General features: G+C 43.2%; 1 protein-coding gene across 3 annotated transcripts in view; it reads right to left on the reverse strand.

The window, feature by feature from the left end:
* Positions 1 to 21,969, reverse strand: part of MIPOL1 (mirror-image polydactyly 1) — a 194,403-nt gene that overhangs the window by 103,840 nt on the left and 68,594 nt on the right. For all 3 annotated transcript variants that reach the window (XM_082213642.1, XM_082213643.1, XM_082213644.1), the window contains exons 6-8: positions 18,775 to 18,904; positions 15,762 to 15,795; positions 15,331 to 15,501 (exon numbers count right to left, since the gene is read on the reverse strand). In XM_082213642.1, the coding sequence (XP_082069768.1) occupies positions 15,331 to 15,501; positions 15,762 to 15,795; positions 18,775 to 18,904 (335 nt within the window). The remainder of the gene's footprint in view (positions 1 to 15,330; positions 15,502 to 15,761; positions 15,796 to 18,774; positions 18,905 to 21,969) is intronic.

Genomic DNA, 21,969 nt, shown 5'->3' on the forward strand with positions numbered 1-21,969 from the left:
TGTGGAACACTGGGTGCAACTTCATGTGGTTCGGTAACCGGAGTCTGAAAGCCACTGGGTTGACCTGTTGCGTGACTTCAAATGGGCCCAGTCTTTTAGGTCTTAACTTCTTACAACCTCCTTTAAATGGTAACCCTTGGGTGGACAGCCACACCTGGTCCCCCACCCTAATGCTTTCCCCTTCCCTTCTGGTTTTGTCTGCCTGCCTCTTATATTCCTCCTTCGCCCTGTTTAAATTAAGTTGGAGCTGGCGATGGATCGCTTCCATTTCTTCAACGAACTGTTCTGCGGCAGGAACGCTCCAGTTCTCCCCCTCCCCCCCTGGGAAGGCTCGGGGATGACACCCGTGATTGGCCAAAAAAGGGCTCATCCCCGTGGACACGTTCTCTGCATTGTTATAGGCAAATTCTGCCAACGCCAGCTTCTCCACCCAATCATTCTCTCTGTCATTCACATAACACCTCAAATATTGCTGGAGGACACCATTAGCTCTTTCCGCCTGCCCATTGGTTTCTGGATGACGGGCAGTGGAAAAATTCACCTCTACATGCAATAAGCTCATGAGCTTCCTCCAGAACCTGGAAGTAAATTGTTTCCCTCGGTCAGAAACCACCCTCAAGGGGGCACCATGCAACCTAAACACATTTTCCACAAACAATTTAGCGGTTTCTTCTGCTGTGACCGCATGTGAGCAGGCTATAAAGTGGGCCATCTTGGTTAACAGGTCTACCACAACCATAATGGCTGTCTTCCCTTTGGACCTGGGCAGATCAGTCATGAAATCTATTGCCACTGCCTCCCATGGTCTTTCCGGCGTGGGTAGTGGTTCTAATAAACCTGCCGGTGCCCGCCTCTCCCCCTTGGCTCGTTGACATCGGTCACACCCTCTCACATATTCACGCACATCTTCCCTGACCTTGGGCCACCAGAATTCCCTGGTAACCAGCCACATGGTTTTGTGTTGCCCAAAATGCCCTGCTGTGGGGCTATCGTGCAGTCGCTTGAGTACCTTTTCCCTCAATTCCCCTTCAGGTATGTATAACGCTCCCTTGTAGTACAACGCCCCGTTTCTCTCCTCAAAACCCCCGGGTTTGTCTCCCTCCCTCCTGAGACCCCTGAGTTTGTCCTGGGCGTATTCATCCTGCACCGTTCCCTCTACCAGTTCCCTTTGCCCCACCAAAGCCGCCCCACACACCCAGCGGTCCTCGGGAATAACATAGGTCTCTTCGGGTGCACCCTCTCCCTCCAAATATTCAGGTTTGCGTGAGAGAGCGTCCGCCCTAACGTTCTCCGGGCCTGGTACGTAACAAATCTCAAAGTTAAATTTGGAGAACTCCTGGGCCCATCTCAACTGCCTTTGGTTGAGCACTCGCGCAGTTCTCCAATACTCTAGATTCTTATGGTCCGTGCACACTTGCACCTTCTGTTGTGCACCAATTAGTAGATGCCTCCATCTCCGGAAGGCCTCATAAATCGCAAGAAGTTCCCGGTCGTGCACCGTGTAGTTTCTCTCAGATTTGTTCAGCTTTCGCGAAAAGAAGGCACACGGTCGCCACTCTGACCCCTCCTTCCCCGGCTGCAGAAGAAGCACCGCCCCTATGGCTCTGTCCGAAGCGTCTGTTTCGACCCTCAGCTTTTTTTGTAAATCCACATGTAGAAGTTGTTCGTCAGAGGCGAAGGCCCTTTTCAGTTCCTCAAACGCTCGCTCCGCCTCCCCCGTCCAAACAAACTTCTTTTTGCTGCTGAGACAGTCCGTGATGGGCGCCGTCAGGTGGGCGAAGTTTCGGATGAACTTACGATAAAAGTTTCCAAACCCTAGGAACCTCTGCACATCCTTCTTGGTCTTGGGTGTTTTCCATTCCAGCACCGCTTGAACCTTGCCGGGGTCCATGGCCAACCCCTTGTCTGACAAGCGGTACCCCAGGAATTCCACCTCCTTGGTATGAAACTGACACTTTTCCAGTTTCACCCACAGTCTGTTGGCTTGCAGCCTGCTCAACACTTCTCTGACGTCTCTCACATGTTGCTCCTCATTCTCCGAATACACCAACACGTCATCTAAGAAGGCCACGCAATTCTTGTAGAGCAAAGGCCCCAGTACATGGTTCATAAAGGCTTGAAAACACGCGGAGCCTGTTTGTAATCCAAAAGGCATAACGAGGTATTCAAATGCCCCCAAAGGGGTGAACATGGTGGTCTTCCATTCATCCCCTTTCCTTATACGTATCAGGTTGTACGCCCCCCTTAGGTCCAGCTTTGTAAAAATCTTTCCTTTTCGCACCCTGGTCAAAATATCATCAATCCTGGGCATAGGAAAAGCCGCCGGCTCTGTCACTGCATTTAGGGCCCGAAAGTCACATACCAGCCTCGGCTTGTCCGTGTTTTTTTTATCCACAAAAAACACTGGGCTACCCCCCGCTGCCTTGGACTCTCTGATGAAGCCTCTCTTCAGGTTCTTGTCAATGAACGCTCTCAACTCCTGCATCTCCCTGTCTGACATGGCATACAACTTGCCTACAGGAAGCTGTGCTCCAGGGAGTAAATTGATCTGGCAATCAAAGGGCCTATGCGGGGGTAGTTGGTCCGCTTCCTTCTCGCTGAACACGTCGCTGAGATCAGCATACTGTGGTGGCACCTTCCCCTTCTCCATCACTTCCGTCCCTGCTAGGGTGGCTTGGGCCCCTGCTGACCCCTTTTCCGCCCTGCAGTGTTCTAAGCAGTGTGCGGAACCGAAGGAAACCACTCTTTGATGCCAGCCCACCAGCGGATCATGTAGGGCTAGCCAGCTCATTCCCAAAATAATGGGAGCGCCTCCCAAGGTGGCCACATTAAACGCTATCAGTTCTGTGTGCCTTGCCACCCTCATTATCATTGGGACGGTCTGCAAGCTGACGCCTCCTCCCAACAGTTCCCTGCCATCAATCGTGGTCACCTGCAGGGGGTTGCTTAAAGGGATAGTCTGTATCTGGTGTTCAGCAGCAAACTCCTTGCTCATGAAATTGCAGGAGCTGCCTGAGTCCAACAGCGCCTTTATTTTTAGGGGGTGTCCATTTTGCAGCTCTAGCGACACTTCAATCACTAGAGCAGGTCGAGGAGCTTCTGGCACTGGCACTTGGGAAAGGGGCACTTTCACTGCTCTTTGGCCTGGCTGCAGTGCCCTGCTGGCAACCAGGCGTTGGCTTTTACCTGCTCCGTTTCTCCCTGCTCTTCCCCCTCAACAGCTCCCACCATCCCTTGCCATTCCTTCCTCTGGGGGCAGACTCTGGCAAAGTGGCCTGGCTGTTGGCAGAGATAGCATTTCCGGGCTCCCTTTCCCTCCTTCTTCGCCCCCTCACTGGGCTTTGAAACTGCGCGCGCGCGGGCTGTTCCGATTTCCATCGGCTCTGCCGGCGGGAAAGCTGGCTCAGGAATGTCTGGAATGCGTAACTCCTTCCAACGTTCCCCTCTCCCTTCCCGCCTCTCCAAGGCTCCTGCCTCCTGGCGCGCTCCAATGGTCAGCGCAGATTTGGTCAGCTGATCCATAGACCCCGCCCTGGGGCTCCTGGCCAGCTCGTCCTTCACAGCTGAAGAAAGACCTTCTTCAAATAGCATCTGAATTGGTGCTGCCGCTAAATCCCACCCCAATCTGTGAATCAGCATGGTAAATTCAGTCCAGTACTCACGGACAGATCGGCTTCCCTGCTTGCAAGCCATTAGCTGTCTGCGCACCAACCCTTCCTCAATATCGCTGGAAAACATGATATCCATTGCACGAAAGAATTTCATAGTGTCCTTTAGGATATCGTTGTGCGTTGCCATCAGGGGTCGAACCCAGTCCCGCGCCCCCTTCTCAAGATGCCCAATTACGAAAGCAACTCGCGATTCCTCATCAGGGAACTCATCAAACTGCACATTCAGGGCATATTGCATCTCAGTCCTAAAGGCATGGTAATCCTTGGGGTCCCCCCCAAACTTCTGCACCAATCCTGGTACCTTTCTGGGGAACTGAGTGGTTCTCCCCTTTTTGTCAGCATCCTGAGCCCTTCTCTCCTCGAGCCTCGCCGTCTGCAGCGCAAGTTGGACTTCCAGAGCTTGATACCTTTCTTCCAAGCTTGGACCAGCTCCAACCCCTGCGTCTCCGGTTCCGACTGGGTTGCTCATGATGCTTTCTCCTGCACAGGCAGCGTACAGAGACTGTCAGACTGCTGTCAGGGGATGATTAGCTGCTTGTGCTTAAAATAGTGCCCCTTCAGAGTTTGTGCGGCCCCACAAACCTCTGTGTGTGACAGAGCTCCTCAGACATGTCTGCTCTAGTCACTAGTAGAGTCTGACAGTGGCTGTCTGCGGAAGCGCTTCCAGCAAAGAAGTTCCTTAACGGAAACGCGTCTCCTGGACTCACGACGTGGCAGCTTCCGGCGCAGCATGGGTCTCCCTGCAGCTGCTTCTGACACCTCCCCGCTATTTTCGCTCGAAGTGTCTCTCACCCCTTTCTCTCCCCTGCTGCTTCCTGCCTGGGCTGCTGCGTCTCTCTCAGCATTACTGAGATCCTCCTCCAGAGACCCGGCGCTCCCCCTGCTGGTCCCTGCTTTGGCTGTTGACTCTCTCCCAGTCTCTGGGAGCCTTACCACTTCCCTTTCCTCCGATGTCAGTTCCCTGACATTAGAGCAAACATTTTTTTTGTCCAATGATTCCTCAGCAGTGAAATAAAAGAAACTTCAGTTATTACAGAAGGAGCAGCGAAGAGAGGCAGTCTTTTTGCATAACTGTAACTCTTGCTTGGTTGAATGCCACCAATTTAAGTTGACAGACAGGAAAACAAAATTCTGTAAACAAACTGTCATTCTAATGAGCTGGTTTTCAAATAAGCTTCAATGGATTTTCTTGAAATCCATATGCAAACAAGAATATTGCCTAAATGTTAAGTTGGCAGTTATAACACAAAAGGACAGGAATGTTTCTCGTCCTTTGCAAAATACCGACACATTAGTTCAAGAAACAAATATTGTGGATCACTGTGCGATAGTCACTACCAAATCATTTATTAATCTTTTCGTTCAGTTATTACTTTTCCAGATCAGGAGTTTGCAGGTGACTTCATATTTGTTTGCCTTTTTTACATATTGAACTCTCAGTTGAGTTGTAAACTGCTTAAGTACCTCTTCTTCCTGGCCTTGTTGTATAATGCGTATTCTTTAAATTCTTACAAAAGGCCTTTATGGTAGATGGGCTGCAAGAAACTGAAAATTTAACAGAAAAGCTGAAATAATATAAATAATATAAATTAAATGCTTTACAAGAAAATGGTGTTAGGCTTGGAATGTGTAATCTTTCTAGTGGCCTATTTTAAGACCCTGAATCCAGGGTCTATCTTTATACACCACGGAGATACAAATATTTCTCAATCACTGCCAGTGTCTAGAAGATCCAGAGCTAAGCATGTTTACTGAGAAAGAGGTAAGGTTCTCTGAGCAGAATCCAGCAAAAATGTCTTCAAAAGATTCCTGCTACTCCATGAAGTCACTATAACCAGCCTGTCACTAGAGCCTAGGATCGGAGGAACTTTCAAAACAGAATTTCAGGGGGTTCTGGAGGTGGGGGTGGGGTGGTGGATTCATCTAAAACTGGCTGACCTCCTACAATTAGCAGACATCCCTGCTCAGCCAAAACTCTTTGTGCTTTCACAAGAGCACCTACTGGATAAAGCCCAATGATTTCAACAAAGTTTACTCCCATGTATATGTGAACGGGAGTACAGTCTAATTTGTTATGCTGCCTCAGCACAAAGACTGACTCCGAATAACCATAGGACCACAAGGTTCTGCCCACCTATGGGAGCTTTGAATTTACATTGCTCAACAGAGCAGCCTCCTCACTCCTAAGGCACATGGGAAACCTAGTCTGGAAGCAAAGAGAGTTTTAAAGTAGGGTGTGACATGAGATAGAGGGTTCCCATTCAAAGGAAAAGGAAAAATAATCCTCTGATAGCTGCTCAGATGCTAGCTTGAGTGCTTTACTCCAGTTTAATGGCAGCAAATTTATTTATTTTTAACCAAAAACGTACACAGATGAGGATTCTAAAAGAAAAAGTGGAGACAATTAACTGTTATAGGTACAGTGGCACCTCAGGTTAAGTACTTAATTCATTCTGGAGGTCCATACTTAACCTGAAACTGTTCTTAACCTGAAGCACCACTTTAGCTAATGGGGCCTCCCGCTGCTGCTGCTGCGCCGCCGGAGCACGATTTCTGTTCTCATCCTGAAGCAAAGTTCTTAACCTGAAGCACTATTTCTGGGTTAGTGGAGTCTGTAACCTGAAGCGTATGTAACCTGAAGCATATGTAACCCGAGGTACCACTGTAGTTTTCATCTCATGTTCAAACGAGTTGACAATTTTGAAAAGTATAAATTTGTATGTAATACATAACACCAGTGCTTTTTTCCCTGGGGGTGCGTATACCCCTAAACATTTCGTGAATCTTTGTACTTCCATCCATTTACTGTATTTATTTTTCCCAATTTGAACTATAAAATGGTGATTTTCTTGTGTCAAAATGAGAGTACCCCAAAACATTTTTTTAGAAAAAAGCACTGCATAAACACACACACACACACATGTATAATAATGAACATAAAAAAATTAATATCCTTTTAGTTATTTGGACTTCAGGAAATCAGAAATGTGGAGGGAAAAGCCCCCTCAGCTCCAGGTATCACTTCCTCATTATTAAATGGCTTTCAACACATTTCCTCTTATGATGTCACTCTGTACAGAATGCAACAAAAAAAAAGCAAAATTGGAAGATATAAAACAAAGAGTCATTCAGCTGCATGATCCATGAACAAGCACATTGAGGAAATGTTCATGGGGAACTGTCCTTGCGAGTGTGCTTTCTCCACCTATTTTAAATGAGGAAAGAAAAAAGGGGGATTCTCCAAAAATGTTTTTTTTTCATCCCTCAATTAACCAGTGAGTCAACTGGAGGAGTCCAGTCGAGTCTTTACTGAATCTTTTCACATACAGGAAGTGATTTGTGTGTGCATTGAGGAAGCATACACAACTTTCAATGGTGATTCATTATTATGCAGTCTTCACTGCTTGGTGGATTTGTCATTGATTCAAATCGCAGGTTGTTCTGTATGAGCAGAGGTACTTTCACTTAAGTAAATGGGACGATCAGCTGCACAGGAACTATGAATGGGCATTGGAGCACCTGCATGAACAAGGAGCTGAATCAGGAAACAGCAGCATTCCCCAACCTGGGGTCCTCCCAGTATACTGGACTACAAATCCAGTCAGCTCAAGCCTGCACTGCCTAAAGTCAGGGATGATGGGAATTGTAGTCCAAAATATATGGTGGGCATCAGGTTAGGGAAGTCTGAAAAAGGAAAAAACCAAACAGATTTTCTTTTTTAGAAACAACAATAAAACGCATATGCTTTGAGCTATAACATTACATGCATATTATTGCTAAACATATTAAGCTTTTTATAAACAATATATGTTACTGAAGCAAGCTACCAGTAATACATAACCATTTTGTGTTTCCTCTCGGGGTGCTAACGTTAAATATTTAAATTCATTCCAAAAAGTGGTTAGGGAGTCTGATCTGTATGAACTTAGAGCTTAGCACTATGATAGAAGAGTCAAACAGCAATTAATCTAACAAGCTCTCATGCAAATTTAGGGACATTACCTAGAGTCATGTTCAAAAGGGGAGCGGCCCTTAAGTATTAGAAAGAAGATGAATCTTCCACGTTAAAAATTAATTAATCTTTGTAATTAAAGATAGGTTTAATTGTGCCCTCAGCTACCAGGCAGACATGGATTTTGTAAATTCTACACAACACCGTTGTTTAAACAAGTACAACAGGTGATTTTACAATACAAATAATAGACATTCCAGGGCAGAGATGTGGCACAAAATGGAAGATTCATTAAAATGTGCCAACTGCTTATTCATGCATACGTATTTCTTTTTACCTTTAAAATCTAGCAGGATAAGGAAGAGAAAACCTTATGGGATTCTAGATAATCATTGCCAATATTCTTTCATCTTCAGAATAAGTATGACTGGTCATTTGATGCACATAGTTTGCAAAGAAAGTTTTAAGGCTACAGTATGATGGGATAACTTTATAGAATATAATCTGAATTACTTAGGTTGAGATCCTAGGGTAGAACGTTCACAGACACAAACACAGACACACAACACACACATCCACCCAAACCAGGGGTAGTTCTGTTTGAGCCAAGAAGTCACACCCCTGAACATGATTAGTCCATCCTGTTTTATTTGTGTCCATATTGACTTCTTCTAATAAATATTTTTATTTCAGTACTATTCATATCAATACTGTATTTCATTGGTCTAATTGCAGTGCTATAAGTGAGTTAGATATAGGTTCATGAGATAATATAGTGTACAATTTACGTACTTTGTGGTTTTGATATTCTAATTTTATGCCCTGAGATCTATGGGTATAGGGAGGTATACAAATCAGCAACAACAACAATAATGCTGCTCAGCACATTATTCTGCACATTTTCTTGCAAGAAACACTGATGCCGCAATTTTGCCTAGGTCATGGATGGGAGACAGGAACCGGCAAGAATCCAACTCCTCTAGGTTATATTGGACTATGTGAGCTAAGTTAGTTTGAAAGACAGGGACTGTCCAAAGGTTACTCAAAGATTTCCCACACACATTGGCCTGATCCAACAGCCTCTTCTTATATGCTCAAGAGGGCTTTATGGCTGAGTGGCGATTTGAAGACTGATCTCCACAGCTGTAGCCTGAAACTCTCTTGCAGGGGTAGCCAATATCATACCCTCAGTATGTTGCGGACCTCAACTTGAATCAACCTGACGCACGGACATTATGGCACAGGATTATGGAAATTGTAGTCTGCAAATTGAAGTCTGAAAGGCACCTTGTTGGCTATTCCTGCTCTGACCACCACAATGTGCTGGCTCCCAAGAATACCCTTTCAAATGCTGAGTTTTAACAACACAAGGTTGATGTTTCATTTTTAAAAAACCATTTCAGAGAACAGTAATGCAGCACTGTGGGGCACACAGATTCCTAAATCCAGATGAAGCAAACTCTTTTTCTTTTTCTTTTACCCTTTTTTGCATCTAACAACTTTTTCAAAAGGGAAAAAAATCACCTTGATGTACCTCACAGGTGTAGTTCTTACGTGAGAAATGTTTGCTCGCCTGTGGCAAGAATGCTTGAATGCTTTCTGCACTGCAAAAGGAAAGGGGGGAAAAGGAGAGAGTGATTTGAGTGCTTCCATTTGGTAAACTGAAGTGCAGAAAAGCTGCTCTAAAGCAGGCTCATGAGGCCTATTGATGCTTACTGATTTATCAACGACTAGCTGGAATCAATAAAGATGGGCAGTCAAGTGTGCTGCTTCTAAATCTTTGTGCTCCCGGCGATTGAACAGCAGCAAGCCCTGTGCCAAGTGGTGCCACGAACAGAAGAAAACGGCCTTTGGCTCGTTTCAGATGAGCAATTGGGCGCGTGCCAATTTTGTTCATGAACAGTCATAAGCATGTTCCTGCAGAGCAGGATGCGATCAAACTATTCAGAGCCGGAAAACCAGGTTTGCTTGCCAATTACGTTATTGCTTCAGTGCCGAGTATTAAACAGACAGTGCCACACTGGCCATAAAATGATTCTTTTTCTCTCTCTCTCTCTTCAACAGCAATGAATTCTACATCCTTGGCCCTTCTGTGAGGCTGTACCCATAATTACAGCTATAAAAGGCAGAGAGCACAGAAATCACACCCAGCGTTCAAAGCCCCTCTTGCAACTTAAAAATAGCTATGTCCCTGCCCCCAAACATATAAGAGAAAACTCACTGTCCCTTCCTCAGTTACCGAGTTTCGGCTGCCAAGCCTCTCTCATGCTAAACATTCCTGTCCAGAAGGTGTAAATGGCAAAGGTCCAACAGCAGCTCTGAGGTATTTCATCATACTGCCCACTACTGGCAATACTTTTATTAAGAACCCAAGCTGTTAACGTTAACATTTAATCAGAGTTGAAATGTTCAGACACCAGTGCTCAACAGAAGGAAAATATGTTGAGGACATTTCCATACAAAGACTTCCACATTCATGCACCTACACACCCAAACCTGCTGAACAGTCACCAACAAAGTATATTAATTACAAATCTGGGAGGGATACATGTGTTCAAATGTCATGTCCAATAACGGTTTATGATGATGGGAAGGAACCTGGCCTCCCCCTAGGTTTGGACACTCCCTGTGTGGTTGCAAATGTTCAAAAGCTTTTGCCTCCATATTTGATAGATCATAGCTCCTTGTGTCACCCAGACCCAACAAATTGTGATTAATCTTAACTATGGTTTGATTTGTTTGAATCAAGCCAACTTCAAAGTATGGACTATAAAAGCTGGTTTGATTCAAACAAACCATGGTTAAAATTAGCTGCAGTTTAGGGTTCAGGCAATGCGGAACTGTGATTTTTGTCTAGACACAGCCTGGCATAACAAACCATGGCTTAGTATGATGTCTGAATGAAGGCTCTGTCCTCCATTCATGCACAAACTGTTTTCTCTGCAAAGAGAAGATATATATATATATATATATATATATATATATATATATATATATATATATCACTATCTCTTGTCTAACAAATATAATCTTGGAAAATGAGAGTAAATGGTTGGTGGGTTTTCCTCTCTGAAGGGGCCAAGAGTTAGAAGAAAGACTGCTGTCAATGTTTAGTTATGCTTTAGTTGTTTGTTTTTTATTCACTTGAAAATACATACGAAAAGTAGTATCAAATATTTGAGTTTATACCATTTTATTTGTTTTCACACAGAGAAAAAGTAGTTTGCATATTTGCTCAGCAATCTAGTGAATGATCTCAGATTATACACACATGTACCATTCAACCCAGTGAGGATAATGCCTATCCCTCTGTTAAGACAATGTGCTCATATATATCTGGGACTCTGTCAGAATTTTCACTACCCATTCCACCAAGAAAACACAAGCAGAGCAAAGTTTGAAGGAAAATCTAATTAAAAACCCTTAAATGCATAGCCACATGTTTATTATAGGTTAATTAAAAACTTAAGTGCATTATATAACAATGTGATGCCATACTATACCTGAAAGGCTAGTTCAAATACAGACAGTAAAGTACAACTGTTTGCTCACAGAAGACACACAAGTTGTGTTACTATACAGCAACTATTAATTTCATTGCCTGCTGAACCCAAGCTAATGTTAAAGCTGCATTACTTCCAAGGTTACATGGGGCCTAGAACTGAGCAGAAGACGCCAATAGTAGCCACATGGAGGTAGTCTCTGTTATATATCCTTTGATCCATAGTAGGCTACCTTGGCTGCAGGTTCTAGTACAAACTTGTAATAGCTTTAACGTATACTAAGTGACTCAATAGCCATTTCCTGGTCAGGGTAAATCGCTCAATAGGACTTATCCAGTACATGCAAGAAAACAGCGAGTACAGCTGGTTTCCAAATAAGGGAAGGGTGGGGTTATACTGAATAACACATGAAGAGCTACCAGGGGGTCAAGAAACTATTGAATAATAAAATGCACTTTTACTGAAACATGCTGCACTGTGTAGGAACAGGAGACCCACATGAAAGCCATTGCAGGTTTTCAGCTTGAGTATTACCTATCTCCAGATTACAGGCTGGACTGGGCTACACTACACCTGGACCTGCATGTATCCCATGCGCATGGTAGGAAGAAAGAACACACCTTGCCTACCAACCTTCCTAGGGTACTGGCCCCACTTCCACTGTCATCAGATGCACAAGTGAGAAAACTATTCAAGAGTTAATAGGACCTGTGTGCATAAAATCCAACTCATTGTGTCTCATTCTGCATGGCCGATATTTCAAGTAAAATCCAGGAATGAACTGCGACAAGCATCCTAAGACAGCAGGGCTGTCAGACTCTCATACGCCACCAGCTATATGGGATGGATATGAAAAGAAGGCACCATCCAATCTGACCCTAAATCAGATACTTATGCTTATAACTAGAAGAGGCTTTCACATAGCTTCCATAATCCAACCTTCTCTAAACCTCCACAATGATTAGGCTTTCACAGGCAATGGTCACCTATTTATCTTTTTTTAAAAAACAACAACAACTGAACAGTATAGGTGGGATTCAGTCTCATGAATTCTTGTGGAAATCTTATTTCTTGTGCAGTGTAAATGGAGAAGTACTATTTTGTAAATTCGGTTCCTAAATGAAAGCAAAACGAAAACCCAAACCAAGAACATAAATATTTTTCCGCAGTTAAGGGTAACGATCCACCAATAACGCAGCCAGTTCACAACCATTCATCTCAATGTCAGCACAATGAAGGATCAGCAACAGCTTAACCCTTTCCTTATGTCCAGATGAGAATCCTTCTTTTTATTCACTTTGCAGGTCGGTTGTGAGACAGAATTAAAGCAAAGTAGCTAAAAATTGTTATACAGCACACTCTCTAAAGAGCAACCAGAGAATAAATGGGGTGTGTGTGCAGGGAAAAGATACAGATAAACAATCTAATAGTGAAATTCTGACAGGTCTGATGCAATAAAAGTTATCATTGGCAGGCACTGCTACCACCGAGAAGTCCATAAAAATGCATTGCACTTAAGTGTAATGCGTATCAGGTAGAGCAGTACTGCTTGGAATCAAATATTTGGAGTGCAGTATACTTAAGATAAAAAAGGCATTTATGGCCCGCACTATCTCCTTGAAACTTCCAGTCTGCTATACTGACAAATGTACAAATCAGGTGCCAGGAGAACAGTGCCAAGAAAATGCTCTGGATTAATGGCCTTTACTATTAAGACTGTATTTAATATTTTGGACTGTGTCTTTCAGCTCAAAAGAGATTCACAATTCGCATCCACAGTTGAGAGCCTAAGTTGCTTAAGACCTAGTAGTCAGAGACATCTTGTTGGAAAGCATATTGTGACCAGAAGGCTGAACAAACCAAAGCTGTCACCAACCAACTATAGCAATCCCCTCTTCTTGGGCGGTCATCTTCTCTCTTACTTTTAGTGGTCTGTATTAAAAAAATACAGCGTGTAAAAAGCAGTTCTAGAACAAAAGATTCTACTGTATTTCCCAGAGGCAATTTAAGTTATAAGTATATTCTGATGGGTGAACTAGAGGAACAGAAAACAACTGCTAACACATTTCATTTTCAACCAGTAAGTGAAAATGTGGATCACAGTAGCAGTAAGTCTTCAGAGAATTCAAACATCACAAGAAGATAGTCTTGAATCCAAAGATACATGGAGGGGTACTGCTGGTTTTCTCCCACATATCTGTCCCTGCAAAGGTATACCTGACCCTCATCAGGGGCTCCTTGCAGAGGCTACAACCAAGTTCAACAGCATCTCCCCACCTACTCAATGAGCAGAAGTATCTTCCACTCAAAGAGTACATCGTAGGTTCTTTGGATCCAAGCCAGATACTGGATCAGACCAAAGTCAATATTCTTTATCCACTCAGTGGCCAGCCAAATATCTCTGAAAGCTTACAAGCAAGATATGAAGGCTAAGGCTACCCCCACCTAACTATCAGACTATACCGGCTGTGTTCAGACATCATGTTAAACTATGGTTTAGTAAGACATGAATAACCAGGAAGACAAGTTAAAAATCTTTTCCTTCCATTTTTAATGAACCACAGCCTGGAATTTCATCTAGACCCAGAGCTCTAGTTAACATTAACTACATTTAACATAAATAAGCTGGCTTAAACCCCCGCCACCGAAAACTCATGATTTTAAACTGGTTGACTGGAAACTAACCATTGTTAATGTTATCCAGAGTTTGTCAGGGTTGGAAGGCATGACAAATCAGTTAGCTAAAAAGGTGGATGCAAACTAAGAATAACCTGCAAACAGAGGACTGGATTCAGAGATCCTGTGTGTGGCGTTCTACTCAAAGAATGCAGACGCTGTTTGTCTATTCTCTATTCTCTCTTCTCCTGCACCCCCATGTGCCCTGTAAACCTGACCCTTGAAAGTCAGAGAACCCTCTTAAACAGCATGGGAAGTTGCATAGGAAGTGGTTGGTGAAATCAATGAAAACTGCCTCCCCTCCCACGTCTGTGAGCCTTTGATGAATCACCACCAGTTCTTCCATAAATGGAAGCCTTTCAAATTGTGGAATGGTTGCTCTGAATCCAGGTCTAGCTATATCCCGGCGCCACTGCCCCATAGGATCCTGTGACAAACTTGTTCACTTCTAGGCCTCATAAAATTAATGTGAAATATTCATGATGCATTAATGATGAGTGCCCTATCCATCCCATTTCACACTGGAATGGAGGGAATCGCAGGCAAATAGGCCCCACTCTTCAGTAAAGCAGGGACACGGGTGGCGCTGTGGGTAAAACCTCAGTGCCTAGGACTTGCCGATCACATGGTCGGCGGTTCGAATCCCCGCGGCGGGGTGAGCTCCCATCGTTCGGTCCCAGCTCCTGCCCACCTAGCAGTTCGAAAGCACCCTTAAGTGCAAGTAGATAAATAGGTACCGCTTTATAGCGGGAAGGTAAATGGCGTTTCTGTGTGCTGCTCTGGTGCCGGTTCACCAGAGCAGCTTCGTCACGCTGGCCACGTGACCCAGAAGTGTCTGCGGACAGCGCTGGCTCCCGGCCTCTAGAGTGAGATGAGCGCACAACCCTAGAGTCTGTCAAGACTGGCCCGTACGGGCAGGGGTACCTTTACCTTTACCTTCAGTAAAGCAATATGGGGGGGGGAGGGAATGACAAATGCCTTTACCTTGCTGATTCACATTTATACCATGATCTCCTCTAAAACCCAAGTCTCTCCCAACAGTACTTGAACCTAAGCTCCTTCCTCATGTAATGTATTTATACATTCGTTTTTACACATACAATTGTGTTTTTTTCGTCCCCTTCATCTCGGTCTGTATTTCTTTACACTTATCTGTGTTAAATGTCATTTTAATCCCTTAAAATTTCCCACCTCAACTTCCCATCTCGGATTTTAATCTTAGCTTCCTGTGTGACCAAGGTTTCTGTTTCCCCTATATTTTTCTTATCACCTTTCTCTAATTACCTCATGCGTTATTATTCTGAACAGTGGCTTAGAAAAGAATAGGACATCTGCTTTTTATATTATTCTTATTTCACTACAGTGTGGCAACAATAATTTCCTAGGGTGGTTTTCAGCACAAGGAAGTTTTCTCTGAAGAAGTTAAAACCTTAAAACAGGAAAGCAATTCCATTTTTCCCGGCCGTGAGGAGAAGGGGGTGATTGGGTATCTGCTGACAAATCCTTTTATAAAATAATGTGGACTTACTTGAGCCAATGCAGCATCGCGCTCTTCTATCACTGCATTCATTTCTTCAGCTATTATTTTCTTTTTCCGTTCCTGGGTCCTGTATATTCGATCGACAATTTCAGCTCCACTCCTCCATATCACCATCCCGGTGTCTGCATTGTTTATTCTGTTCAGTAATTCCTGTAATGTCTACCAACAGCATTTTATGTTAGTCAGACATGAAGTTTTAATATATTTTATTTAATATGGGGTTTTAATTAATAGGCACATGTGAATTGTAAATTGACTGAGTGAAGTTATTGAATTTTCATACTGCAGCAAAGATGTACATTATTAGTGTGTCAATTCTTCTTCCCCCCCACATCTTAGTTCCTGAAACCCACTCAATTGAACTTAAGCCTCTAAGATATAAGACTGACATCAAGAAATCTCCTCAGAGAATGGCTTACCATGTCATTTTCTTCAGGGTTAATATTTTCTAGCCTAGGAAAAAGGGACACAGAAAGCCTGATCAGTAGCATTTCCTTAGTGCAGCAAAATGAGTTCGCTTTTTAAATCTTTAGAACCTCAAGTAATTTCATTCTACTAGTCTTTAGAGTCAACCATGACATGGAACATATTAAAGTGCCACCGGCTCGATTCCATCTTTCAATAATACTCCATATCTTCAGGTACCGACTTCAGAATGTTAAGTTATTAATGTTTACTGCTATATATGACTACAAGGATCAATTGTTCATATGTGCTTAGATGAAGAAAGTTCCCCAGCGACAGGAGCACAGATGCTCTTATTTATTTATTTATTTATATCGGGGCCCGCAACTTTCACCAGAAATTTATATATTTTAATTTTGCTTAATGCAACCCCCCAAATAATAATAATAATAATAATAATAATAATAATAATAAAAAGAAAGCAAACACCAACACTCCAATCCTAAACATATTTACTTAGAAGTAAGTCTCACTGCCTTTAATGGCACTTACTTCCAGGTAGGTTTGTGTAGGATTGCAGCCCAAAGCGATGGAAAGGAGGATGAGGTTGCCTTGCTATGTTTTCTGCTTCTCGGCAGGTCAGAAAATAAGAAATTTATTTTTAAAACTCTTTCAGCCCAGCTGAAATGTGTGTGTAAAGCTAAGCCATTAAAGGTCTCCGTCCATCAACTCTTGAACAGCCCCACTTTTACCGAAAAATTGTTGTTAGTAGATTTACAACTCTGTCAAGACCATTCTGCATAGCTGCAGACAGAAAACTAATGAGTTTGCATTAACTGGATCCCACCCCATTTTAACAAGACAAATGCTGGAAGTAAGTCATAACACAGTTAAACAGGTTATACAAGACTATCTCTCCCTCTCTCTCTCTCTCTCTCTCTCTCTCTCCACATTGTTAATTTGATTGAACCAGCTTTTCACACAATGTAATGAACCCACTTTTTAAAAAAGAGGGATAAATATAAATAACCTCTAAAAATCAATGTACATGTGTTACCAGGATAGTTGAAAAAAAGAAAAGAAAAAAGCTAATGTACAAAAAGTTTGCAGTTTGCCCCTTTATCTGCCTCTGAAGAGGATCTTTGAATGCTATATGGGCTCCTGTTAGCAGGGGAGGGGTGAGCAATCAAGATCGGCTGGCTGCTGTTTGGACAATAATAAGTATAGCTACATGGACAACTTTGACAAGAATGTTTCTGGACACTGTTTCAAAGGCTGATGGAAAGGTGAATTTGAGTTCCTAACTTTTCACATTTTCCGTTCAATTTTTGATTGATTTTTGAGCCGGAATACATTTAGCAGAAATGATAGCAGGAGCCAATACAAAGCTGTGATTGTATAACCACTAACAGGAACTATACTGATGGTTGATGTACTACCTGCAACAGCTCCATCTTTTGCATTTTGTTTATGCAGTAGAACAAAACAAGCACAGAGCATCATATCCAACTAAGTCATACACTGAGTAAACCCACTGAAATAAATTGACGTAAGTTAGGCCTTTAAGTTCACCGGTAGCAGTGAATTTTTGAAGCATGACTCAGTTGTGTATGGTCCATAGAAATAATTCTATTTTAAAGTAATATAAGAAATGCGTTTGCAATGCAGCAGGTGCAGGAACAAGAGGGATACATGCTTTGATTACTACTCCTTAATAAGCATGTGGGTTTTGCTTTTTCCTGATGAAAACCATCTACTGGCCTTAAAGGTTTGATTGATTTTCTATATAGGGAAACTTCAGACCGACAGCCTTGTAGCCCAAGCACTGGACCCTTGCATGAAATGTCACACTTCCTTGATTTATTGCTGAATAAAATCAATACTGGACTTTTCTCTCTATATCCATGGTGATTCACCTTGTTTTCTGTCTCGGGAGCAAAACTGTGACCTGAAATCAATAATAAAAACTGCGACAAAAAAAAGCCAATGGCCTGTTCAAGACTATCTCCCAGTGTGGCAAAAAATAAAACTCTCGTTGCTGCGCTAACAACAGGCGCACCCAACTTTTAAGAGAGCCGGTGGGGCACTTCACAAGCTGCTCCTCCTCCAACCCCCACAAGGGCCTCTGAGTTGCTACCTCACTACTCTAGGAAACCTGTCATATGGTTGCCAAGAAACCAACAAGTACTTCCTCCTGCCTCCCAGATACAGGATTCAGGGTTGGATACAACTAACAAGCTTCTCAGAGCTTTCCTCTTGTGCAATGAGTCCTACCCTCCCCCACTCTGCCCTGATATTGCGGGGGGAGGGGGGAGACGTCAGGAGACTGCCCAGTACAGCATGTGTGTGTGTGTGTGTCGTTCTGTCTTGTTAGCCAAAATGCTTGCCTTGACTGAATTATTACCTTATTGTGATGCTGAATTTCTCCCTAGTTTGTATCAGGGAACAGATATACCAGGCATAGGCAAACTCAGTCTTCCAGATGTTTTGGGACTACAACTCCCATCATCCCTACCTAACAGGACCAGGGGCCAGGGATGATGGGAATTGTAGTCTCAAAACATCTGCAGGGCCGAGTTTGCCTAGGCCTGAGATAAACCGTATTTTCCCATGTATAAGATGCCCCCATGTATAAGACGCCCCCTACTTTTGGGGACCCCAAATTTAGAAAATGGGCATATGCACCCCAGATTTTTAACCTTATTTCAAAGTAAAAAAAAACCCTAGTCTTATACATGGAAAAGTACGGTATATAGCACTAATGAAGACTTGGTGGGCTAGTAATAAGGTATAAGACTATAACTGTAGTAAGTCGACAATCTTTGCCTCCAAGGCTGACAAGACCTGCGGTGGCCAAGGATAAGAAGCTGAAGAAGTAGATGCGGGATGGGGAGAGTGACAAAGAGTGCATTCCAGCATGCATGTTTGTCACGTGGAAAAAAGGAGTCAGATCCAGCAGAGTTCTTGCCCAAGACATTTGATCAAATAGCAGTAAGTTTTACATATGGTGGCCAATTACGTACGTACGTTTCAAAAGATCGTTCCGAGAGTTTCATTCGTTTACAGGCATCCTCCCTCTCTTCGTTGGGAAGCTTCAGCCTAGCCATGACAGCCTCATCACGCTCTCGCTGTGCACAAAGAATCTCTTCTACTAGAGCTACAATAAAGCAAGAGTTTTAAACGTGTAAGTAGGACAGAAAGAAACATGCAGGTTTTACCTTTTTGTTTGTGTGTGTGTCCTGTGATTCCTTGAACATACTGAAAGCAATGTGCATTTTTCACTAATTTAGAGCAAGCTTGTAACCATCCAGATTAATGGCTTTTCACTCCACACAGCTAAATCCAGTGCTTTCCCCTCCTAAAAAAATGTTTAGGGGAAGATACTCTCATTTTCCTACTCATATTGAAATACTGCCCCTCAATGAGGTCAAACTTAGATTCACAAAATGTTTAGGGGTATGTGTACCCCTGCGTCCCCCCAGAAAAAAAGCAATGGCTAAATCTGGTGCCTAATCTAATCTAATCTAATCTATCTATCTAATTTATTTGCTTATTTATTTCAACAATTCATACACCTTTTAATTACATCTGTCTTTAAGCAGTGTATAAGTAACTCAGTAATACAAGATAAAAGTAAGTTAAAACTATGGGATCAGAATTCAGTGAAAATGCCTTGCTAAAATAAAATTCAGTATTCAGCTGGTGCAAGATGTTCAACAGGGAAGGGGGTGCCCTTCTGACCCACAACTGGAACGGATTTCCATAAATTCCCAAACGTTAGTCTGGATAAAATTTTATTTTCCAAATTAATTTTTCTAACCCGTGGACACAATTCAGAGAGTCTAGGCTACTGGCCTTCATCTGTCTGATCTAAGGTGAGTTGAAGCAGTAGCACTACCAACCATACAAATACATTTGTTTCATTTCATTTCATAAAAGTTTGTACGCTGCTTGTTTGCAAAAAGCCTCCAAGCGAATGAAACAATAACATCACCAGCGAAAAGAGTCAAAAGCATCTGTTTAAAACATTTAACAAAAAATAAATACCGTATTTTTCGCTCTATAACACGCACCCGACCATAACACGCACATAGTTTTTAGAGGAGGAAAATCTGTAGGCATGCCACCCGTAGGCATTCCCTCCATAACACGCACAGACATTTCCCCTTACTTTCTAGGAGGAAAAAAGTGAGTGTTATGGTGCAAAAAATACGGTAAATTAAAATGCACAATGAAGCAAAATCAGATTAAAATACACACTGACATTGTACACATCTGGGCAGGCAAACAAAAAGCGTTTCTGGCAGGCGGCAAAAAGAATACAGTGAAGCTGCCTGCCTTAGGTCAACAGGGAGGGAGTTGTAAAATGTAGGTGCTGCCACATTAAAGATCAATTTCTTACAAATGTGGAAGGGCTAGGATGTGGCACCTAGTTCTTCAGATGATCAAAGTGGTTGAGAGGGCATACATGGGGTAAGGCGGTTTCACAGGTAAACTGGTCTCAAGTTGCTAAGGGCTTTATATATGATTAAAAAAAATTAAGATATGGGTTCCCAAATGCATGTTTGAGTTAACAGTGTGTCCCAGATCTGAAAAGGCTAGAGAGGACCGAGACACCCAAATGAAGTGTGTTAATTTTTTTAAGCCCATGCTGCATCCTCCTTGCTGTCACTGCTACCAACACCTCTCTCTCTACCCCCGTCACTTATTTCTGGTAACAACAAGATGATGCCTTCTGTGAGCTCATTGCACTGACTTTCTCTACACCTGTTGCACTTCTATGGGCTGATTTTGGAGGTGTGAACAGTAACTATGATGGTATAGTTACAGGTTGGTAGCCGTGTTGGTCTGCCATAGTCGAAACAAAATTAAAAAATCCCTTCCAATTGCACCTTAAAGGTAAAGGGACCCCTGACCATTAGGTCCAGTCGTGGCCGACTCTGGGGTTGGGATGCTCATCTCACTTTACTGGCCGAGGGAGCCGGCGTACAGCTTCCAGCTTCCATGTGGCCAGCATGACTAAGCCACTTCTGGCGAACCAGAGCAGCGCATCGAAATGCCGTTTACCTTCCCACCAGGGTGGGACCCCATCGTGGGGACCCCATCGTGGGGATTCGAACCACCGACAAGTCCTGGGCTCTGTGGTTTAACCTACAGCGCCACCGCACGCATACGAAAGCTCAAACCAATAAGAAACTTAGTTGGTCTCTAAGGTGCCACTGGAAGGATTTTTTTATGATGGTATAATACTATATGGCAGGGGTCAGCAAACTTTTTCAGCAGGGGGCTGGTCCACTGTCCCTCAGACCTTGTGGGGGGCTGGACTATATTTTGAAGAAGAAGAAGAAGAAAATTCCTATGCCCCACGAATAACCCAGAGATGCATTTTAAATAAAAGGACACATTCCACTCATGTAAAAACACGCTGTTTCCTAGACTGTCCGTGGGAATGATTGAGAAGGCGTTTGGGCCTGATCTGGCCCCCGGGCCTTAGTTTGTCTACCCATGCTATATGGGCTTTGAGGAGATGTATGAAAGAGATGTGGACCTGCTTCTCAATGGTGGTGTCCACACACCCCAGCCCAGATTGGCATTTAGCTTCAGGAGTAGCTTTTATGTGGCAGGAAGGACAAAGGTGTTTCTTTTTTAAAAAAGAAAGATCCGAAAGTGAACAGAGTAATGGAATTATTTAGGTTATGGGTTAATATCTACCGTAACATTTGCACCCTCACCAAACATTTGCCACTAAAAGGTCATACAATATCATTAATAGACTTGTCTTAGCTGCAACCATCTTGTCTGTGAGGGCAGGGCCCTGACTGACTCCAGCTGCAGAAGCTGTTGGGTTGGGGTCTGTTTAGGGGATTTTGTTGTGGAGGGGTTGTTGTTAATTTTTTGCATCTTTATTGTGGATCTTATGGTTTATGGGGCAATTGTTCAATTTGGTTGTGTACTTCTGGATGTTCTGTTTATTGTTTATGACTACTTCTGTTATGTTTGTAGTGAAGCAATTATTTTATATGTCATAAGCCGCTTTGGGTTTTAATTTTGGAAAGGTGGAAAATGACTGATTGATCGCTTTTATTTAATGCAAATGTATACAGGCAACTCCCCATTTACATGTGGGTTATATTCCAAGGCATTGTGCATGTCAGTGAAATCAGGTATATTTGAAACACCATTGGAAAACCCTGCAAAAAACCCCTGCTCCACCCCCTTTTG

Source organism: Podarcis vaucheri (assembly GCF_965113315.1).
Source record: "Podarcis vaucheri genome assembly, chromosome: 1".
NCBI lineage: Eukaryota > Metazoa > Chordata > Lepidosauria > Squamata > Lacertidae > Podarcis > Podarcis vaucheri.